Here is an 18,414-nt window from a genome sequence, read left to right on the forward strand (position 1 = left end):
CTGGGCTGTGATGTTATCCCCAGACTGATTGTACACCTGGCGGAATAGGGGTATGGACCGCACTATCCTTGCCAGTCACCTCTGTGAGATCTGTCACTATCTCACAGCTCATTGAGGGTCCTTCCCAAGTAAGGGAAGGACCCATCTCAATGTCAAAGTTACCGACCCATTTCCATCATAAATGTGGATTTAAAACTATTCTCCAAGATTCTAGCTACTCACCTTATTCCACACATGCATCAACTCATTCACTTAGATCAGACTGGCTTCATGCACTTGAGGGAAGCCCGGGATAATACCACTAGGGCTATAAATATGATATACCATGCGATCACATCTAAAACCCCCATGTTTCTTCTCTCAACCGACGCCAACAATGCGTTTGACAGTGTTGACTGGACCTTAATGTTTGAAACATTTGAGCATGTGGGGTTGGGGGAGGCAATGATGGCTCGCATTCACAACTTATATTCAAATCCCACAGCATCAGTCAAGGTGAACGGCCAGTTCTCAGCACCCTTCTCAATAAGAAATGGTATGAGACAGGGGTGTCCCCTATCTCCCTTGATATTTATCCTCTGCCTAGAACCACTACTAGGTCGCATAAGAGCTAGACACAACATAACTGGGATACAGATCCGGGGAATGTTGCATAAAGTAGCCGCATAGGCAGATGATCTCCTCTTCTTTCTCATTAACCCTCGCATATTGCTACCACACCTTTTGAAAGAACTGAAACACTATTCGTAATTATCAAATTTCAAGGTAAACTTCCAAAAATCGGAAGCCCTGAACATCACGCTCCCACCAAAGCTAGACGCGAAAATGGCAGATTAACTTTCCATTTAAATGGACTAGATCCTCACTTAAATATTTGGGTATACATTTAACCTCAAACTTATCCGTCCTTTATCCAGTGAACTACCCCCCCCCCCTGCTGGAACAAAAGGTACCTTTACCTGGTTTGGACGGATCTCTATTTTTAAAATGAATATTCTACCAAGAATACTATATTTCTTACAAGCTATGCCCATACACATTCCTAGATTATTTTTCCATACTTTATTAGCTACCCTTACATGCTTTATATGGGCAGGGAAAACCCCACAAATAGCCCGCTCAGTGCTATTCCGTCCCAAACTTCGAGGAGGCCTAGGTTTGCCAGACTTCATTTCATATCACCGAGCCACACACCTTGTTCCTCAATGTAAAATTGTGAAGACTTTGAATATCCCACCATCTAGAGTACATAATATCTACAAAAGATTCATAGAACCTGGAGAAATCTATGTGAGCCAGGGACAAGGCTAATGGTCAATATTGGATGCTTATGATCTACAGGCCTCAGGCAGCACTGCATTAGGGCTCATGCACACAACCGTATGCCCTCCGAGACATACGGTCGGTGAGCGGGCCATATGTCCCGGGGCAGCATACATCGTGTGCACGGGAGCGCACAGCATCATAGGTTACTATGATGCTGTGCGCATCGGGCCGCCCGCAGGGCTATTGTCCCGCATTCATAATATCATATGAGTGCGGGACAATAGTCCCGTGGGCGGCCCGATGCGCAGAGTATCCTAGTAACCTATGATGCTGTGCGCTCCCGTGCGCACAATGTATGCCGCTCCGGGACATATGGTCCGCTCATGGACCGTATGTCTCGGAGGGAATACGGTCATGTGCATGACCCCATAAAAACAGGCATTATTCTGTTCTTTACTGGAAATCACTGCACGGGCTTAAGAACACTTCCAGAAATCACTGTCTATGAACACAGTTCACCATGCAAGCCACAAATATGAGTTGCATGATGCAAGTTAAACCTGTATCATGCAAAAGCCATATGTCAACACGATCCAAGAATACTGCTGTCTTCTCTGGACCAAATCTCATTTAAAACAGACTAAGGCTACTTTCAAATTGGGTTTTCAATTTCCGTTTCTGAGATCCATTCAGGGCTCTCACAAGCGGTCCAAAACTAATCAGTTTTGCCCTAATGCATTCTGAATGGAAGAGGATCCGCTCAGAATGCATCAGTTTGCCTCCGTTCTGTCTCCATTCCGCTTTAGAGACGGACACCAAAACGTTTTGGTGTCCGTCTGACAAAACTGAGCCAAACGGATCCGTCCTGGCACACAATGTAAGTCAACGGGGACGGATCCGTTTTCTATGACACAATAGAAAACGGATCCATCCTCCATTGACTTTCAATGGTGTTCAAGATGGATCCATCTTGGCTATCTTAAAGATAATACAAACGGATCCGTTCTGAATGGATGCATGCGGTAGTATTATCTGAACGGATAAATCTGTGCAGATCAATGACGGATCCGCACCAAAGTAGCCTAAGGCAAAATGGAAAAATGTTCTGTGGTTAGATGATTCAAAATTTGAAATTAATTTTGGAAACAACCGACACCATGTTCTGAAGACTCAAGAGGGGAGGGAACATACAGTTCAAAAGCCTGCATTTCTGATGGTATGGGGTGCATTGGTGCCTATGGTGTGGGCAGTTCACAGATCTGTAAAGGCACTATCAATGCTGGAGGGTATATAAAGGTTGTAGGACAACATATTCTCCTATCCAGACATCTCTTTCAGGAAAGGCCTTGGGTGCATACGTTAGATATAAGACAGATAAGATAGATATCCAGCAAAGAAGACCTAGGACTGTTGAGCAGCTTGAATCCTACATCAGACAAGAATGGGACATTTTTCTCCCAAAACTCCAGCAATTGGTCTCCTCATGTTCCAGACGTTCACAGACTGTTGGTAAAATAAGAGGGGATGCTACACAATGGCTTTGTCCCAACTTTTTTTTTTTTGATGTGTTGCATCAAGTAATAAATGATTATTTTTTTATTTTTATGAAATTGGAAAAATATGTCTCAATTTCAACATCTGTGTTCTTCTATGATCTATTTTGAATAAAATATGGGTCTATGAGATTTGCAAATCATCCCATTCTGCTTTTATTTACATTTTACACAGCGGCACAATTTTTTTGAAGTTAGGAATGTACAAAACACCACAGCCAGAAGCTACTGCTTCTAGTACTTCACCAATCCAATACTACAAAGGGCGCCTGGTGGCCATAGGGATCGGCAACTCCATCCAAATATGCTCATAGTATCTGTATAGCTCTGCCAGGTGACACGTTCAGCTAAATACAAGTAGGAGCTGCTGGAACACTTTCCAGTGCTAGTTCAGGACTCCTTTAAAACTCACCAAACATGGGAAAATTGTTGCAGACCCATAAGCGAATGCTCAGGATTATTAAATATCTTTTTGCTGATTTTTAAACAGCCACGAGACAAACTGCAAATGGAAGGCTGCCTGGGAGTACCATTTTTCCCAGTAAAACAGGATTCAATGTATCCAATTGGTTGGGTTAACACTTGGCCTGTCAAAAAGAAAAAAAATTATGTATGAATTGTCTCATAACTAGAAATCAATTTGACTGTCAAGAGAGCAAATTATAGAAGACGCAGGTTTACAGATGTTCTACATAGGAGGTACGTAGAGACAGGGAGCTGACTTGTGAACTGCAGAAGTGATCTTTATGTATCGGCCCCCCTAGAAAACAATGCTAAATCCATTACCAATATACTCTTCCTGAGGAGCAGAAGTTCTAGGAAACAGGAGAAACATCAAAGTGTGGAGGACACAGATGAACTGAAAAGTTGGGCAGCTCCAAAATTCCAGTTAACCCTTTCATGACCAGGCCAAAAAAAAGGCCTGAATGTCCAGGCAACTTTTTGTGATTTTGTGCACGTGGTTTAATGACCCTAGCTTGTTTGTTTGTTTGACTACCAAAATATAATTTATTTATTTTTACTTGACACTTGGGACTTTTTATTAGAATATTTTTTTTCCTTTTTTAGGTTTAAATTTGGAGGAAACCCGCTAATTATTAAAAAGCAATTTTTTTAATTATAGCTTTTTATTTCTTAAATATTAAAACTGACAAAAATTATTTATTGCAATGGGTTCCCTATTTTGTGACAATCAATTTCATATATAACATGTATAGGTTTGAGAGAATGGGGTGACTATGGTGATGGTTTCTGTTAGCGACTGCATTTTTTATTTTATTTTAATTTATATATTTTTTTTAACTTCTGTTTTAATTTCTTTTTGGCACATAATACAGTCCTGATCAAAAGTTTAAGACCACTTGAAAAATTGTAAAAAATCATATTTCGCATGGCTGGATCTTGACAAGGTTCCAAGTAGAGCTTCAACATGCAACAAGAAGAAATGGGAGTGAGACAAAACATTTTTTGAGCATTCAATTTAATGAAAACAACGAATAAACTGAAACAGGCTGTTTTTCAGCTGATCAAAAGTTTAGGACCACACCTCCAAAACAAAAACTAAACCCCCCCAAAACAGAAATCCAACTTCCAAACATGAACTCAGTAATGAGTAGCTCCGCCGTTATTTTTTATCACTTCAAAAATTTGTTTCGGCATGCTTGATGCAAGCGTTTCCATGTGGTGAGTGGAAACATTTCTCCAAGTGGTGAAGACGGCCGCACGAAGGCCATCTACTGTCTGGAACTGTTGTCCATTTTTGTAAACTTCCCTTGCCATCCATCCCCAAAGGTTCTCAATTGGATTTAGATCAGGGGAACACGCAGGATGGGCCAAAAGAGTGATGTTATTCTCCTGGAAGAAGTCCCTTGTCCTGCGGGCATTGTGTACTGTAGCGTTGTCCTGTTGAAAAACCCAGTCGTTACCACACAGACGAGGGCCCTCAGTCATGAGGAATGCTCTCTGCAACATCTGGACATAGCCAGCGGCCGTTTGACGCCCCTGCACTTCCTGAAGCTCCATTGTTCTACTGAAGGAAAAAGCACCCCAGACCATTATGGCTCCCCCTCTACTCCGTTTGACGCCCCTGCACTTCCTGAAGCTCCATTGTTCTACTGAAGGAAAAAGCACCCCAGACCATTATGGCTCCCCCTCTACTGTGGCGTGTAGAAAACATCTCAGGTGGGATCTGCTTGTCATGCCAGTAACATTGGAAACCATCAGGACCATCAAGGTTAAATTTTTTCTCATCAGAGAATAAAACTTTCTTCCACCTTTGAATGTCCCATGTTTGGTGCTCTCTTGCAAAGTCTAAACGAGCAGTTCTGTGGCGTTCAAGGAGACGAGGTCTTTGAAGACGTTTTTTGTTCTTGAAGGCCTTCAGTCTCAGATGCCGTCTGATGGTTATGGGGCTGCAGTCAGCACCAGTAAGGGCCTTAATTTGGGTCGAGGATCGTCCAGTGTCTTGACGGACAGCCAATTGGATCCTCCGGCTCAGTGCTGATGAAATTTTTTTGTGTCTTCCACTTGACTTTTTTGTTCCATAACCCTCAGGATCATTTAAGAAATTTCAAATGACTGTCTTACTGCGTCCCACCTCAGCAGTGATGGCACGCTGTGAGAGAGGGGGAGAGTTTTTTTGCATTTCCCATCACGTGTGACTATCTGACAGAAAATGACAATGAATCCACATCTTTGCACAGATTTGGCCTTTTAGGCTGGGTTCACACGAGCGGATGCCGTGCGTGACATCCGCTCCGTGAATGACAGCCAAGACCCGATGCAGACTGCAGAGGCACGGAGCATTAACATGACTGATAATGCTCCGTGCCTCTCTGTGACCTCTTTACTACGAAATCATAATTGTCACTGTGATTTCGTAGTAAAGAGGTCACAGAGAGGCACGGAGCATTATCAGTCATGTTAATGCTCCGTGCCTCTGCAGTCTGCATCGGGTCTTGGCACTCTTTCACGGAGCGGATGCCACGCACGGCATCCGCTCGTGTGAACCCAGCCTTAAAGGCATGTGGTCCTAAAATTTGGATCAGCTGAAAAACAGCCTGTTTCAGTTTAATCGTTATTTTCAATTAATTGAATGCTCAAAAAAATGTTTTGTCTCACTCTCATTTCTTCTTGTTGCATGTTGAAGCTCTTACTTGGAACCTTGTTAAGATCCAACAATGTAAAATATGATTTTTTGCCATTTTTCAAGTGGTCTTAAACTTTTGATCAGGACTGTATGTCCCCCAGGAGGTCATTAAAAGACCTCTGGAGGACACTGACTTTTTTCCACAGGAGCCCCAGTTCCAGGGGAAAACATCCCTCTGTGGGGGGGAATTACACACAGGCAGAGCTGATCAGGGTCTCCTTAGACCCTGCAGCTCTGCTCCTGCCCCTGCTCCAAACACCCCTAGAGGTCACGTGACCGTCGGGACTAACAGAGGAATCAGCCCTGCCGCTTCCTGCTCCCTCCACCATGATCTGATTCAGTGTTCTCCTGCCGGCACAGGAGAAGGCAGAAGCGGTTATAAACCGCTCCTGTCTTCTCCTCAGGGTCCCCCCCCCCCCCCCGGTTAAAAATAGTTCCTAAGATATAGTTTGGCTTTGTATTTCCCCTCATTCTGGTACTGTTACAGTGGGGAGTATTTAGATGTAACATTTTTTCAATAGAAATAATAGATGCTATATGGACATATATATGAGACAATCTACATTTGTACCATTCAGAATATATTTGGGAAAAGTGGATCAGGTTTTAAGACAAGGTACCTACCACCTTTCGTCTCAGCAGGAAACATCGCATCAATTGAGGTAAGCTTACCAACTTGACCACCGCGTGGGACGCCACGAATAGATGCGGACCTCACAACAGTGAGTATATTAGACATTACCAAACAGAGCATGAGATTCTAACCTAACTAATGAACTTTACCTGACTAACAAACACTAGAGAAAAGCTTGGAGAGCATTGAAGGACATATTTTTTGGAGCACAATATATGGATTGCATGTTATTTTTATATATTATTCACAAGGATTGATGGATATGGAATGACTAACACATAATTACTGGCAACAATCGGACACGATTATTGTTAACCCTTTGAGAACAGTGTTATTGTTTTTTGTTCTCAAGGTGTCCCTTTACCTATTGTGTACTACATTTATTCTACTAACCCATTGATTCTGCGCGCAGACCCACTAGCGCAATACCATCAGCGCAATTTACCATCTGGAGCCGCCCAACCCTAGGGCATACCAGAAAATTCAGGGGCAACATACACTGTGTATTTATTGTTAATTATTTAACAACTAGAGAAGATACGATCAACTTGTGTACATACATGATTCATTTTTATATTCTCTATTATCCATTGTACATCATTTTTTGAGTTTTTTTATTGACTTTTTATAGATAAAATAAAATCAATTTCCCAAAAAATTGTCTTTTATCAATCCTATGTAATTCCCAATATATGAGTGCCCATTCATATATTTTATTCTATTATCTAAACCTCTATTTTCACCCAGACAGCCCCCCTGACTTGAGCATTGGAGCAGGGGCAAAGGCTCTTTTGTTAACAATAACACACTGCCCAGCAGTGTGTTCGATTACGTCACCGGCTCTGATGGGCGGGCTTTAGTGCTGCCCTAGTCGTTTTACTGGCTAGAGCAGCGCTGTAGCCCGCCCATCAGTGCCGGTGACGTCACCGGGCTCCCTGAGCAGCCGGAAGAAGAGGCTTCAGCTCTCCTGCAAGGGACTCGGTAAGTCTAAGAAAACGTCACTTCCGGCTAAGAATTTCCTATAAGAAAACAGGGCTTCAGAAACGTTGAAATAAGTAGAGATGAGCGAATTTCATATTTTGAAATTCGTTCACGCTTCGTTTGGTGGTAAAAGCAGAATTGTGTTATGGATTCCGTTACCACGGACCATAACGCAATTCTATGATGGAATGCATTCCGTTATTCATAATAGAAGTCTATGGGCTGCAAAACTGATCCGTTCCGTTTTGCAGGGGAGTCCTCTTCTGCATAACGGAAACCAGACAAATCCGTTTTGCAGCCCATAGACTTCTATTATGACGGAATGAATAACGGAATGCCTATAAAGACATTCCGTCATAGAATTGCATTATGGTCTGTGGTAACAGAATCCATAATGCAATTCTGCTTTTACCACCAAACGAAGCGTAAATGAATTTCATAACATGAAAGTCACTCATCTCTAGTCATAAGCATTGGAATTTCTGTGGAGCACGGCAGATCCTTGAAAAGGTCTGTTGTCAGCAACAACAACGAACGGGCAGACAGGCTTTTTCGTCTCCTCGGCTAAATGAAAAATGTCACATCCAAGTGGTTAGGCATCATAGGTATGCAAGGTCAGAGCACTGGGGCAAATGCACCAGTGTGGTGCAGTCATGGCACTATTGGGGTGGGGGGGGGGGTTCCAGGGGTTATTAAGCTTTCTGTGGCAGAAAAGTAGAATATTTTTCTGTGTCTTGCACGCAGACCTCCTGGGAGGCACCAAAAGAGGCATGCCTGTTAAAACAGTTTGCACGTCTCATCAGTGGCGTGCCTAGGGTGTTTCTCTGCCAACCCCCCCAATACTTGACCACACACCTCTTGACCACCAGGGACATCTCCTGTCATGTAGACCTTCTCTTTCTTCTTCTCCTCCGTTAGACTGCCATGACAAATTCTTTCATCCACATCTCATCTCTAAAGAGTTTGTAAAACAGACACGTTAGATTTCTCAGTTTTTCCATCAACCTCCCCATCCTGGTGTCCCCACAGTGTCATCCTGCTGCCACCCCCAATACCTGTGCCCATTGTGCCCCCCAATGCCCCAGTTACTATGCTGCTGAAAAAAATAGTGACCCCAGTAGACATAATTGCGGTAATTTATCAAACTGGTAAAGTAGAACTGGATTTCCAAAAGAGCTGTCAAAAATGAAAGGTAGAATCTGATTGGCTGCTATGGGCAACTAAGCCAGTTCTGCTTTACACCAGTTTGATTAATTACCCCAAATGTTCCTATAGTGTCTACAGCAGCTATAATGTCCCCTACAGTGCCCCCAGTAATAATAACACCCTATATTGTGCTCCGGGTAATAATCCCTGTACAGCGTTCCCAGAAATAATAGAATTGCCCCTACAGTGCCTCCCCAATAGCAACGCCCCCCACACTGCCCCCTATCGTAATCCAACCCCCCACACAGTAATTTCCCCCACACTGCCCACATACAGTAGCTACCCCCACACTGCCCCCCACAGTAATTTCCCCCCACACAGCAATTTGCCCCACAGTAGTTTTCCCCACACTGCCCCCATACAGTAGCTTCCCCCACACAGTAATTTGCCCCACACTGCCCCCATATATAATAATTTGCCCCACACAGTACTTTCCCCCACACTGCCCCCATACAGTAGCTTCCCCCACACTGCCCCCCACAGTAATTTCACCCCACACAGCAATTTGCCCCACAGTACTTTCCCCCACACTGCCCCCATACAGTAGCTTCCCCCACACTGCCCCATATATAATAATTTGCCCCACAAAGTACTTTCCCCCACACTGCCCCCATACAGTAGCTTCCCCCACACTGCCCCATATATAATAATTTGCCCCACACAGTACTTTCCCCCACACTGCCCCCATACAGTAGCTTCCCCCACACAGTAATTTGCCCCACACTGCCCCCACATATAATAATTTGCCCCACACAGTACTTTCCCCCACACTGCCCCCATACAGTAGCTTCCCCCACACTGCCCCCATACAGTAGCTTCCCCCACAGTAATTTCCCCCCACACAGCAATTTGCCCCACAGTAGTTTCCCCCACACTGCCCCCATACAGTAGCTTCCTCCACACAGTAATTTGCCCCACACTGCCCCCATATATAATAATTTGCCCCACACAGTACTTTCCCCCACACTGCCCCCATACAGTAGCTTCCCCCACACAGTAATTTCCCCAACACTGCCCCCCACACGGTAATTTCCCCCACATTGCGCCATATAGTAATTTTCCCCCCACATAGTAATCCCTCCCATAAATATTGCCCACACACAGTATCCCACCATAATATTTTTCCCCCAAAGTTGGCACATAAAAAAAAAAAAAAAAGCTAAATACTCACCTATGTCCAGACACTTGCTCGCAGAGGGAGGCGCGCACACTTTACTGTGCTGCTGTCTCTGGCCGGCACAGGCGCGCACGATGACGTCATCACACACGCCTGCGCCGAGATTTCACTACTGCATAGGCCTCAGGCCTACTAGGCCTGAAGCCTATGGCGGTGATCGGCGGCGGGGCAGGGAACTATGCTCTCCCGTGCCCTGCCGCAGTATGTATCTGTATTGATTGAAGCGCTCATTGCTTCTGGCACCCCCCTGAGGGCCGGCCACACCCCCCCCTAGGCACGCCAGTGTGTCTCATGCTGGCAGAAACTAGATCAAGGTAAATATAAAATGCCAGTCTTGATAAATTCTCCCCTATGTCTCTAGACCACATGGATGCAAGCTCATTAGGAAAGAATGTCGCCGCAGCTGCAATTTACAATTTCACTTTGAAAAGGGTCTATCGCTTTGCGTTATTCTTTTATCCAGGTTCTGTACAGCTGCACGTCACAGGGACATGAAGGTGTACGGAACGTCACCGCTGCAACCAATCACTGTCCTCAGGGTTAGACTACTGGGGACAGTCACTGGCTGCAGAGGTCACTTGCTGTATCATGGCCCATCCTGCTGCAGGTTGTACAAAAAGCAGGACCGGATCAGCACCACAGAGAACCCCGCTGAGGAAAGGGCTAAATATAATAGCATTTGTTATTTTAAGCAATTGTAGGGCTTGTCCGAGTTTTATTTTTATTTTTTTGGACAACTCCTTTTAGTCTGGGGACAAACATAGCATGCGAATGATTGCAGTACGGTGCTGCTTGTATTCTGACTAAGGCAGTATATACTGATGCCCTATCCTCATCAATATATAATATCTGATATTAGGGAACAGAAAGTGAAAAAAACTGAGTATACTGACAGAAATCAGTGCTAAATAAGTGGATGATATCAATGGACTAATCATAGCACTGTATGGGGGGGGGGGGGACTATTATTTCACACATAAGCCTATTTACATACATGAACTTCAGCAGAGCCCACACTAAAAATGGCTGCGGCTGGACGCGGATCACGTCAGGGAAGCCGGTCACTGATTGGTTACCTGTCTCAAGCGAGCACATGACGGACTCTGTAAGCTTCCTTCGCGTACTTTTGGCGTATACACTAGTGTCCGTTTTCTGCCCGCTGCCCTGTAGGTGACAGGTGAGGATAGTGTTTCTCTATTATCTCAGTGCTGGGACTCTACTTCCTGGAGAGTGTGTGGTGCAACCCAACGCAGCGCGCGCCTCATGCCCAGTCACGTGACGAGGCGGAAGTGTCACTCCTTCGCCCCGCCCTGACAGAGTGACTAGGTGGTTTGGTGTGCGCTTCTGCACCACGCAGATGTTCTCATAATACTGGGTGGGATCCCCAACAAGGTGCTAGCCACATATATCCTTGTATTCACACGGTATATTATTTTTTTTTTTTTGCTGTGTCTATATGCTAGCTTACAGGTTACTTATACCCCAAAGCCTCCCTCACCTAATGAAACCGCCATACTTACCTGCTCCCCAACACTCTGATCCCATCCATCCATCTTAGGCCTCATGCACACTGTGGTAGCTGTCTGCTAGTTGTGCATCCGCATGGACACTGCGTATTCTTGTCTGAAAAATGGAGAAGAATAGGACATGTTCTATCTTTTTTGTGGGGCCGCGAAACGGATGTGCAGATGCGAACTCTTTTGCGGCCACTTTGAAATGAGTGGGTCCGCATTTGACGCGCAAAATGCGGCCCAAAACCACGGTTGTGTGCATGAGGCCTTATGGTCCCCCCAGCTTATTTTTCTTCCAGGCAGGTATGGGCATGGTCACATGTGCTGCTGCAGCCAGTGACTGCCTTCAGCAGTAATATGTCCCCAAGTGGTACATCACTGCTCTAGCCAGTCGGCTGCAGTGGTGCACTTGATATCCGACTGAAAAATGGACAAGCGGGAGCCAGCTCAAAGTACTGTGATGTAGGGGTGCAGGTAAGTATGACTCCTTCATTCTTCCCTTAAAGGAAATGTGTCACCAAAAAGGTTATCTGCCAGCTAAAACCAGATAGTAACATCTCCTTTTTATCTAATCTGTTTTTATTTTTTGATTGTATATTTTTTTTAATTCTATATTCTGAACATTATTATGGGGGCGGCCATCTTGCCTGAGCTGTTCTCAACAGCATTTAGAAAGCATAAAAAAAATTGCTTTATGGCAGCCACATCGGCCGTACACACAATGGTCAGGATGGGACCCTATTGACGTCTATGGGAGAGTGTTGTAGGCTCTCTGTGACCTGTGCAGAGGTCAGTGTACAAGGGAAGAATAGATAAGCTCTGACAATCACCTATTGTGAATGGTGGATCCTGTCTTATCTATACACAGAGGTGATATCGTTATAGACAGCAGGGGTGTGGAAATTTTTAAAAAAACTACTTGTCGATGGACTAAAGTGGGGGCTCAATCTACTTGTCCCTCATGACCATCTACTTGTCCTGAACTTATACTAACGTTATACTGTATGGGGGCAGGGCCACAAGGAGATGTCATGCTGTATGGGGCGGGGGCCACAAGGAGACGTTATGGTGTATGGGGGCGGGGGCCACAGGGAGATGTTATACTATATGGGGGTGGGGGCCACAGGGAGACGTTATATTGTATGGGGGTGGGGGCCACAGGGAGACGTTATATTGTATGGGGGCTGGGGCCACGTTATAGTGTATGGGGGCTGGGGCCACGTTATACTGTATGGGGGCAGGGGCCACAGGGTGACTTTATACTGTGCGGGGGCAGCCACTTGGTGACGTTATACTGTATGGGGCACTAGGGCAGCCCCAAGGTGACGTTATACTGTATGGGGGCAAGAGGGAGACGTTATACTGTATGGGGGCAACAGGGAGACATTATAGTTTATCAAGTGCCACGTGCAGTGCAGATTGCAGGCAGGGCCAGAGCCTCAGAAGACAGACAGCACAACCTTTATTTCTGACACCCCTGCAGATGAGCGTTCCTCCCGGAGCCTGTCCACATCGCAGCTCCCGGCCTGACCTGCAAGCGCTGACTGGGGTCACATAGCATTATTCTGATTTATGATGCTATGTTATCCAACACATTCCAGAACTGTAAGGGTTACATAGCATCATAAATCAGTATAATGCTATGTGACCCCAGTCAGCGCTTGCAGGTCAGGCCGGGAGCTGCGATGTGGACAGGCTCCGGGAGGAACGCTCATCTGCAGGGGGCCGTGGGGTCTCTCACTCACTCCTCTTCTCCCATCTTGGCCTGCAATTACTCAGTCTCTGGAGACGGTGTGCTGACTTACTGTGCGTGCGCTCCTGTGCTGGCAGGTGGGCGGAGACTTCGATACAGGAGCCGGGAGGAGCGGGGGCCACCTGCAGGAAGTGATATGTATGGTACTCATAATCACGTTGCAGGGGCAGGCTGACATAGATGTAGGAGCGGTCAGCTCGCGGCTAGCATATGACCACTCCTATTACTGCCCAACCGACATGTCCCTGCTACTTGCCCGCACAGGGCTAAACAACTGTTCAAACTACTTGCCCGGCGCCCGGAACTGCATGTCCCGGGCGTCGGGCGATAGGAATTCCACACCCCTGAGACAGGATTAGAATGAGTTAACTGCAGTAAAGTGATCTGTATAAGGCCTCATGCACACCACCGTATGTATTATGTAATAGAACAGTCATATCCTTGTCCGTAATGCGGACAATAATAGGACATGTACTATTTTTTTGCGGAATGAAATATACGGAAAATGAAAAATTTCCAAAACCCACTTTTTAAAGGACCAGTTCAGGTCTGAAGTCACTTTTTGAGGCTTACATAGTATAATACCACCCATAAATGACCCCATTTTAAAAACTACACCCCTCAACTTATTTAAAACTGATTTTACAAACTTTGTTAACCCTTTAGGTATTCCACAAGACTTAAAAGAAAATGGAGATGACAATTTTTTGGCAGATTTTCCATGTTACTTCATTTTTTTCTGTAACACATCAAGTGTTAACAGCCAAACAAATATCTATATCTAACAAACTCAATATCTATTACCCTGATTCTGCAGTTTACAGAAACACCCTATATGTGATGGTAAACTGATGTAACGGCACACAGCAGGGTGCAGAAGGAAAGGGGCGCCATATGGTTTTTGGAAGACAGATTTTGCTGGACTGGTTTTTAGACACCATGTCCCATTTGAAGCCCCCCTGATGCACCCTACAGTAGAAACTCCCAAAAAGTGACCCCATTTTGGATACTACTGGATAAGTTGACCGTTTTATTGATACTATTTTGGGATACATATGATTTCTGATCGCTTTATATTACGCTATTTTTGAGGAACGGTAACCAAAAAATGGCTGTTCTGACAGTTTTAATTTTAAGTTTTTTTTACAGTGTTCGTGTGACAGGTTAGATCATGTGCTATTTTGCGGACGCGACAATATCAAATATGTCTACTTTTTTCGTTTGTTTCAGTTTCACATAATAAAGCATTTTTGAAAACAAATTATGTTTTTATGTCTCCGTTTTCTGAAAGCCATATATATATTTTTTTTTCTGCCGATCGTCTTGTTCGGGGGCTCGTTTTTTATGCAGGAAGAGTTGATGTTTTTATTGGTGCAAGGTGACCAAAAAAATTGGTTGTTTTGGCACAGTTTCTATTTTATTTTTTTACGGCGTTCATCTGAGGGGGTAGGTCATGTGATATTTTTATAGAGCAGATCGTTATTGATGTGGCAATACCTAATATGTCTACTTTTTTTATTTTATTTCACTTTAACACAATAAAAGTATTTTTCAAACAAAAAAATCATGTTTTAGTGTCTCCATATTCTGAGAGCCATATTTTTTATTATAAAATTAGGGGAAAGGGGTGTTTGTTTGTTTTTTTAACTTTAAACATCTGTATTGTAATGCATTGCCTGTTAGTGTATTACACTAACAGTTGTCAAGGAGACCCAGCCAAGAGCTGCATCTCCTAGGCTTCCGTAGAAGGCAGGTCTCTATACCTCTTCAAGGCATCGGGCTGTCTTCTCACCCATCGGGTCCCTGTCACCACAGCACAGGGACCCGATGGGATCCCTCATCCGCCGCAAACACCTTCTATCCATCAGCTCTGACCGCGGCATAGAAAGGGTTAAACTGCCACCATGCCGCCCAATCTCCATGACATAATAGTACTTCATATTGCGGTAAGTCACTTCACGCTATGACGTACTATTACGCCATATGTAGGGAAGGGGTTAAGGCCCCTACACACACATTTTGCCAGTTTTTTCTGTTAAACCACACTATACAAACCATTTTCCACAATACATGTGGTTTGTGTGAACACCATTATTCCCTATAGAGAAGATGTCAAAACACCATAGTTTCAGCATGCTGGGAAAGATTTACCAAGCCTGTATATGGTGCACACTTAGACCGGCTGTCTAGACCCGCACTAGATTTATCAAAGGGGCTCTTCACTTGAATGGGTCCGCAATCTGGAAGGTGCGGTGCGGAACGGATGCAGACGTAGTGCTTCCATGGAGTTTCTCTCTGTGGCTCCACGCCGCAAAAAATAGAACATATAAAAAAAAATTGCGGTGCTCATGGATCACAGACCCATTCAAGTTGAATGGGTCTGCATCTGTCTGCAGAATCCGCACGGATGTGGCCTGTGCATTGGGGACCACAAATTGCGGCCGTGTGCATGAGGCCTTAAAGAAACTCCTCATGAACAGCCCCAGACATCCTGATAGGAGATGAAAAACCAGCTGTTCCACTCAATCCATAAACAGCATCAAGGCGGGTGTACTAGTATATCATTTTACAATAAAAAAATTGCTAAATAAATGCTGTAAAAAACAGTTGTGTGGATGCTGTTTTATTGCTGTTATTTTTCCTTGTTACTATTCCTAGAGAACATAGAAAATGCATGGAAAAAACACCATATTTTCAACATTCTGTATTTTGTTTTAAAAACACCAGAGAAACAAAAAGAAATCCCCCACTAGGCAAAAAACTTTTACCATGGACTTTCAACTAACATATAGAGCTGGAACTTTTCTCTGAAAAAAAACACAAAAAAATTCAAGTGCAAAAATGCCACCAAAAACACAAAAGTGATGAAAAACACCACAAAATTCCCTTTGCGTGGATCCACCCTCAAGGGTTTTTTCTGGAAGTAGAATAATGAGTGCATGTCCACACGCTGTGGCAAAAAATATTGAGACAGTTTTCATATAACGTGACCTGCAGTGCAAATTTCTGCTTCAGATTTCACCCTTTGCAATGCATTTTCAGTTTTACAAAGTGATTTCTGCATCAAAATCTGCGACACCTGTCCTGTGAGGAAGTACCCTTCGAGGGTTGGAAATGGCCTTAACCCTCTTATAACAAAGCCAATAACTGCATTCAGAAGTTCTTATTTAAAGGGCTTATCCCACGAAAGTAAAAGTGTTTTTTACTCAAATATCTGGAGGCCTTTTTCTCTTTTTGTAGGTGAGCAGTAGCTCATCAAGCATCTGTATTTCTCAGAATGGATTGCAATTGCCAATTCCACCCCTGCATAGAAAATATTCCCTCACATATAGTCTCAGAGATACACATGGTCAGTTTCAGACTGGCTCATCGGAGAATCATTTGGTGGGCCCTTCCCTCCTAATACTAATTGGCCCTGTCTATGCTGTCTAAGCTTCTAAGCAGAAAGAAGCTGCTTCATCCCCTCAGACTAGAAGCCTGCACCCCAGCCTGGGGCACTCTAGTGTTGGTTAAGCGCTCATGCACATGAACATATATTCTTTCTGTGTCTGTGTGGTTTTTTTTGCCACTACCAAGAACTGGATGTCTGGGAGGCTACCAAGAGGCCTACAGCAACATTAAAGGAGCTCCAGGAATATCTGGCAAGTACTGGCTGTGTGGTATATGTGACAATAATCTCCCATATTCTTAATATGTCTGAGCTATTGGGTAGAGAGGCAAGACGAAAGCCTTTTCTTACGAAGAAAAACATCCAAGCCAGGCTACATTTTGCAAAAACACATCTGAAGTCTCCCAAAAGCATATGGGAAAAGGTGTTATGGTCTGATGAAACCAAGGTTGAACTTTTTGGCCATAATTCCAAAAGATATGTTTGGCGCAAAAACAACACTGCACATCACCAAAAGAACACCATACCCACAGTGAAGCATGGTGGTGGCAGCATCATGCTTTGGGGCTGTTTTTCTTCAGCTGGAACTGGGGCCTTAGTTAAGCTAGAGGGAATTATGAACAGTTCCAAATACCAGTCAATATTGGCACAAAACCTTCAGGCTTCTGCTAGAAAGCTGACCATGAAGAGGAACTTCATCTTTCAGCATGACAACGACCCAAAGCATACATCCAAATCAACAAAGGAATGGCTTCACCAGAAGAAGAATAAAGTTTTGGAATGGCCCAGCCAGAGCCCATACCTGAATCTGGTTGAAAATCTGTGGGGTGATCTGAAGAGGGCTGTGCACAGGAGATGCCCTCGCAATCTGACAGATTTGGGGTGTTTTTGCAAAGAAGAGTGGGCAAATCTTGCCAAGTCAAAATGTGCCATGCTGATAGACTCCTACCCAAAAAGACTGAATGCTGTAATAAAATCAAAAGGTGCCTCAACAAAGTATTAGTTTAAGGGTGTGCACACTTATGCAACCATATTATTTTATTTTTATATTTTTTCTTCCCTCTACCTAAAAGATTTCAGTTTGTTTTTCAATTAAGTCGTACAGTTTATAGGTAACATTAAAGGTGGAAAAAGTTCTGAAATGATTTATCTTTGTCTTATTTTTTTACATCACAGAAACCTGACATTTTAACAGGGGTGTGTAGACTTTTTATATCCACTGTGTATGTGTAATAGCTGGAATCATACGGAAATGTTGAATGAGCACCACAAGTCTGTTTTACTGCAATATTTCGAATTTTAAAAAGATAAACAGAATTTTGTTTGCTTTAACTAATTGCACTGTACAGTTGTGGCCAAAAGTTTTGAGAATTACATAAATATTGTAAATTGGAAAAGTTGCTGCTTAAGATTTTATAATAGCAATTTGCATATACTCCAGAATGTTATGAAGAGTGATCAGATGAATTGCATAGTCCTTCTTTGCCATGAAAATTAACTTAATCCCAAAAAAACTTTCCACTGCATTTCATTGCTGTCATTAAAGGACCTGCTGAGATCATTTCAGTAATCGTCTTGTTAACTCAGGGGAGAATGTTGACGAGCACAAGGCTGGAGATCATTATGTCAGGCTGATTGGGTTAAAATGGCAGACTTGACATGTTAAAAGGAGGGTGATGCTTGAAATCATTGTTCTTCCATTGTTAACCATGGTGACCTGCAAAGAAATGCGTGCAGCCATCATTGCGTTGCATAAAAATGGCTTCACAGGCAAGGATATTGTGGCTACTAAGATTG

At 43.9% G+C, this 18,414-nt stretch overlaps 1 protein-coding gene across 1 annotated transcript in view; it reads right to left on the reverse strand.

The window, feature by feature from the left end:
* TRMO (tRNA methyltransferase O) overlaps window positions 1-11,237 on the reverse strand; it is a 32,195-nt gene extending 20,958 nt beyond the window's left edge. Inside the window, exons 1-2 of the mRNA XM_040420348.1 lie at window positions 11,042-11,237; window positions 3,232-3,406 (exon numbers count right to left, since the gene is read on the reverse strand). Coding sequence (XP_040276282.1) covers window positions 3,232-3,406; window positions 11,042-11,060 — 194 coding nt within the window. The 5' untranslated portion in view covers window positions 11,061-11,237. The remainder of the gene's footprint in view (window positions 1-3,231; window positions 3,407-11,041) is intronic.
* Window positions 11,238-18,414: the final 7,177 nt, after the last annotated feature.

The sequence above is a fragment of the Bufo bufo genome, chromosome 2, assembly GCF_905171765.1.
Source record: "Bufo bufo chromosome 2, aBufBuf1.1, whole genome shotgun sequence".
In the NCBI taxonomy this organism is placed as follows: Eukaryota; Metazoa; Chordata; class Amphibia; order Anura; family Bufonidae; genus Bufo; species Bufo bufo.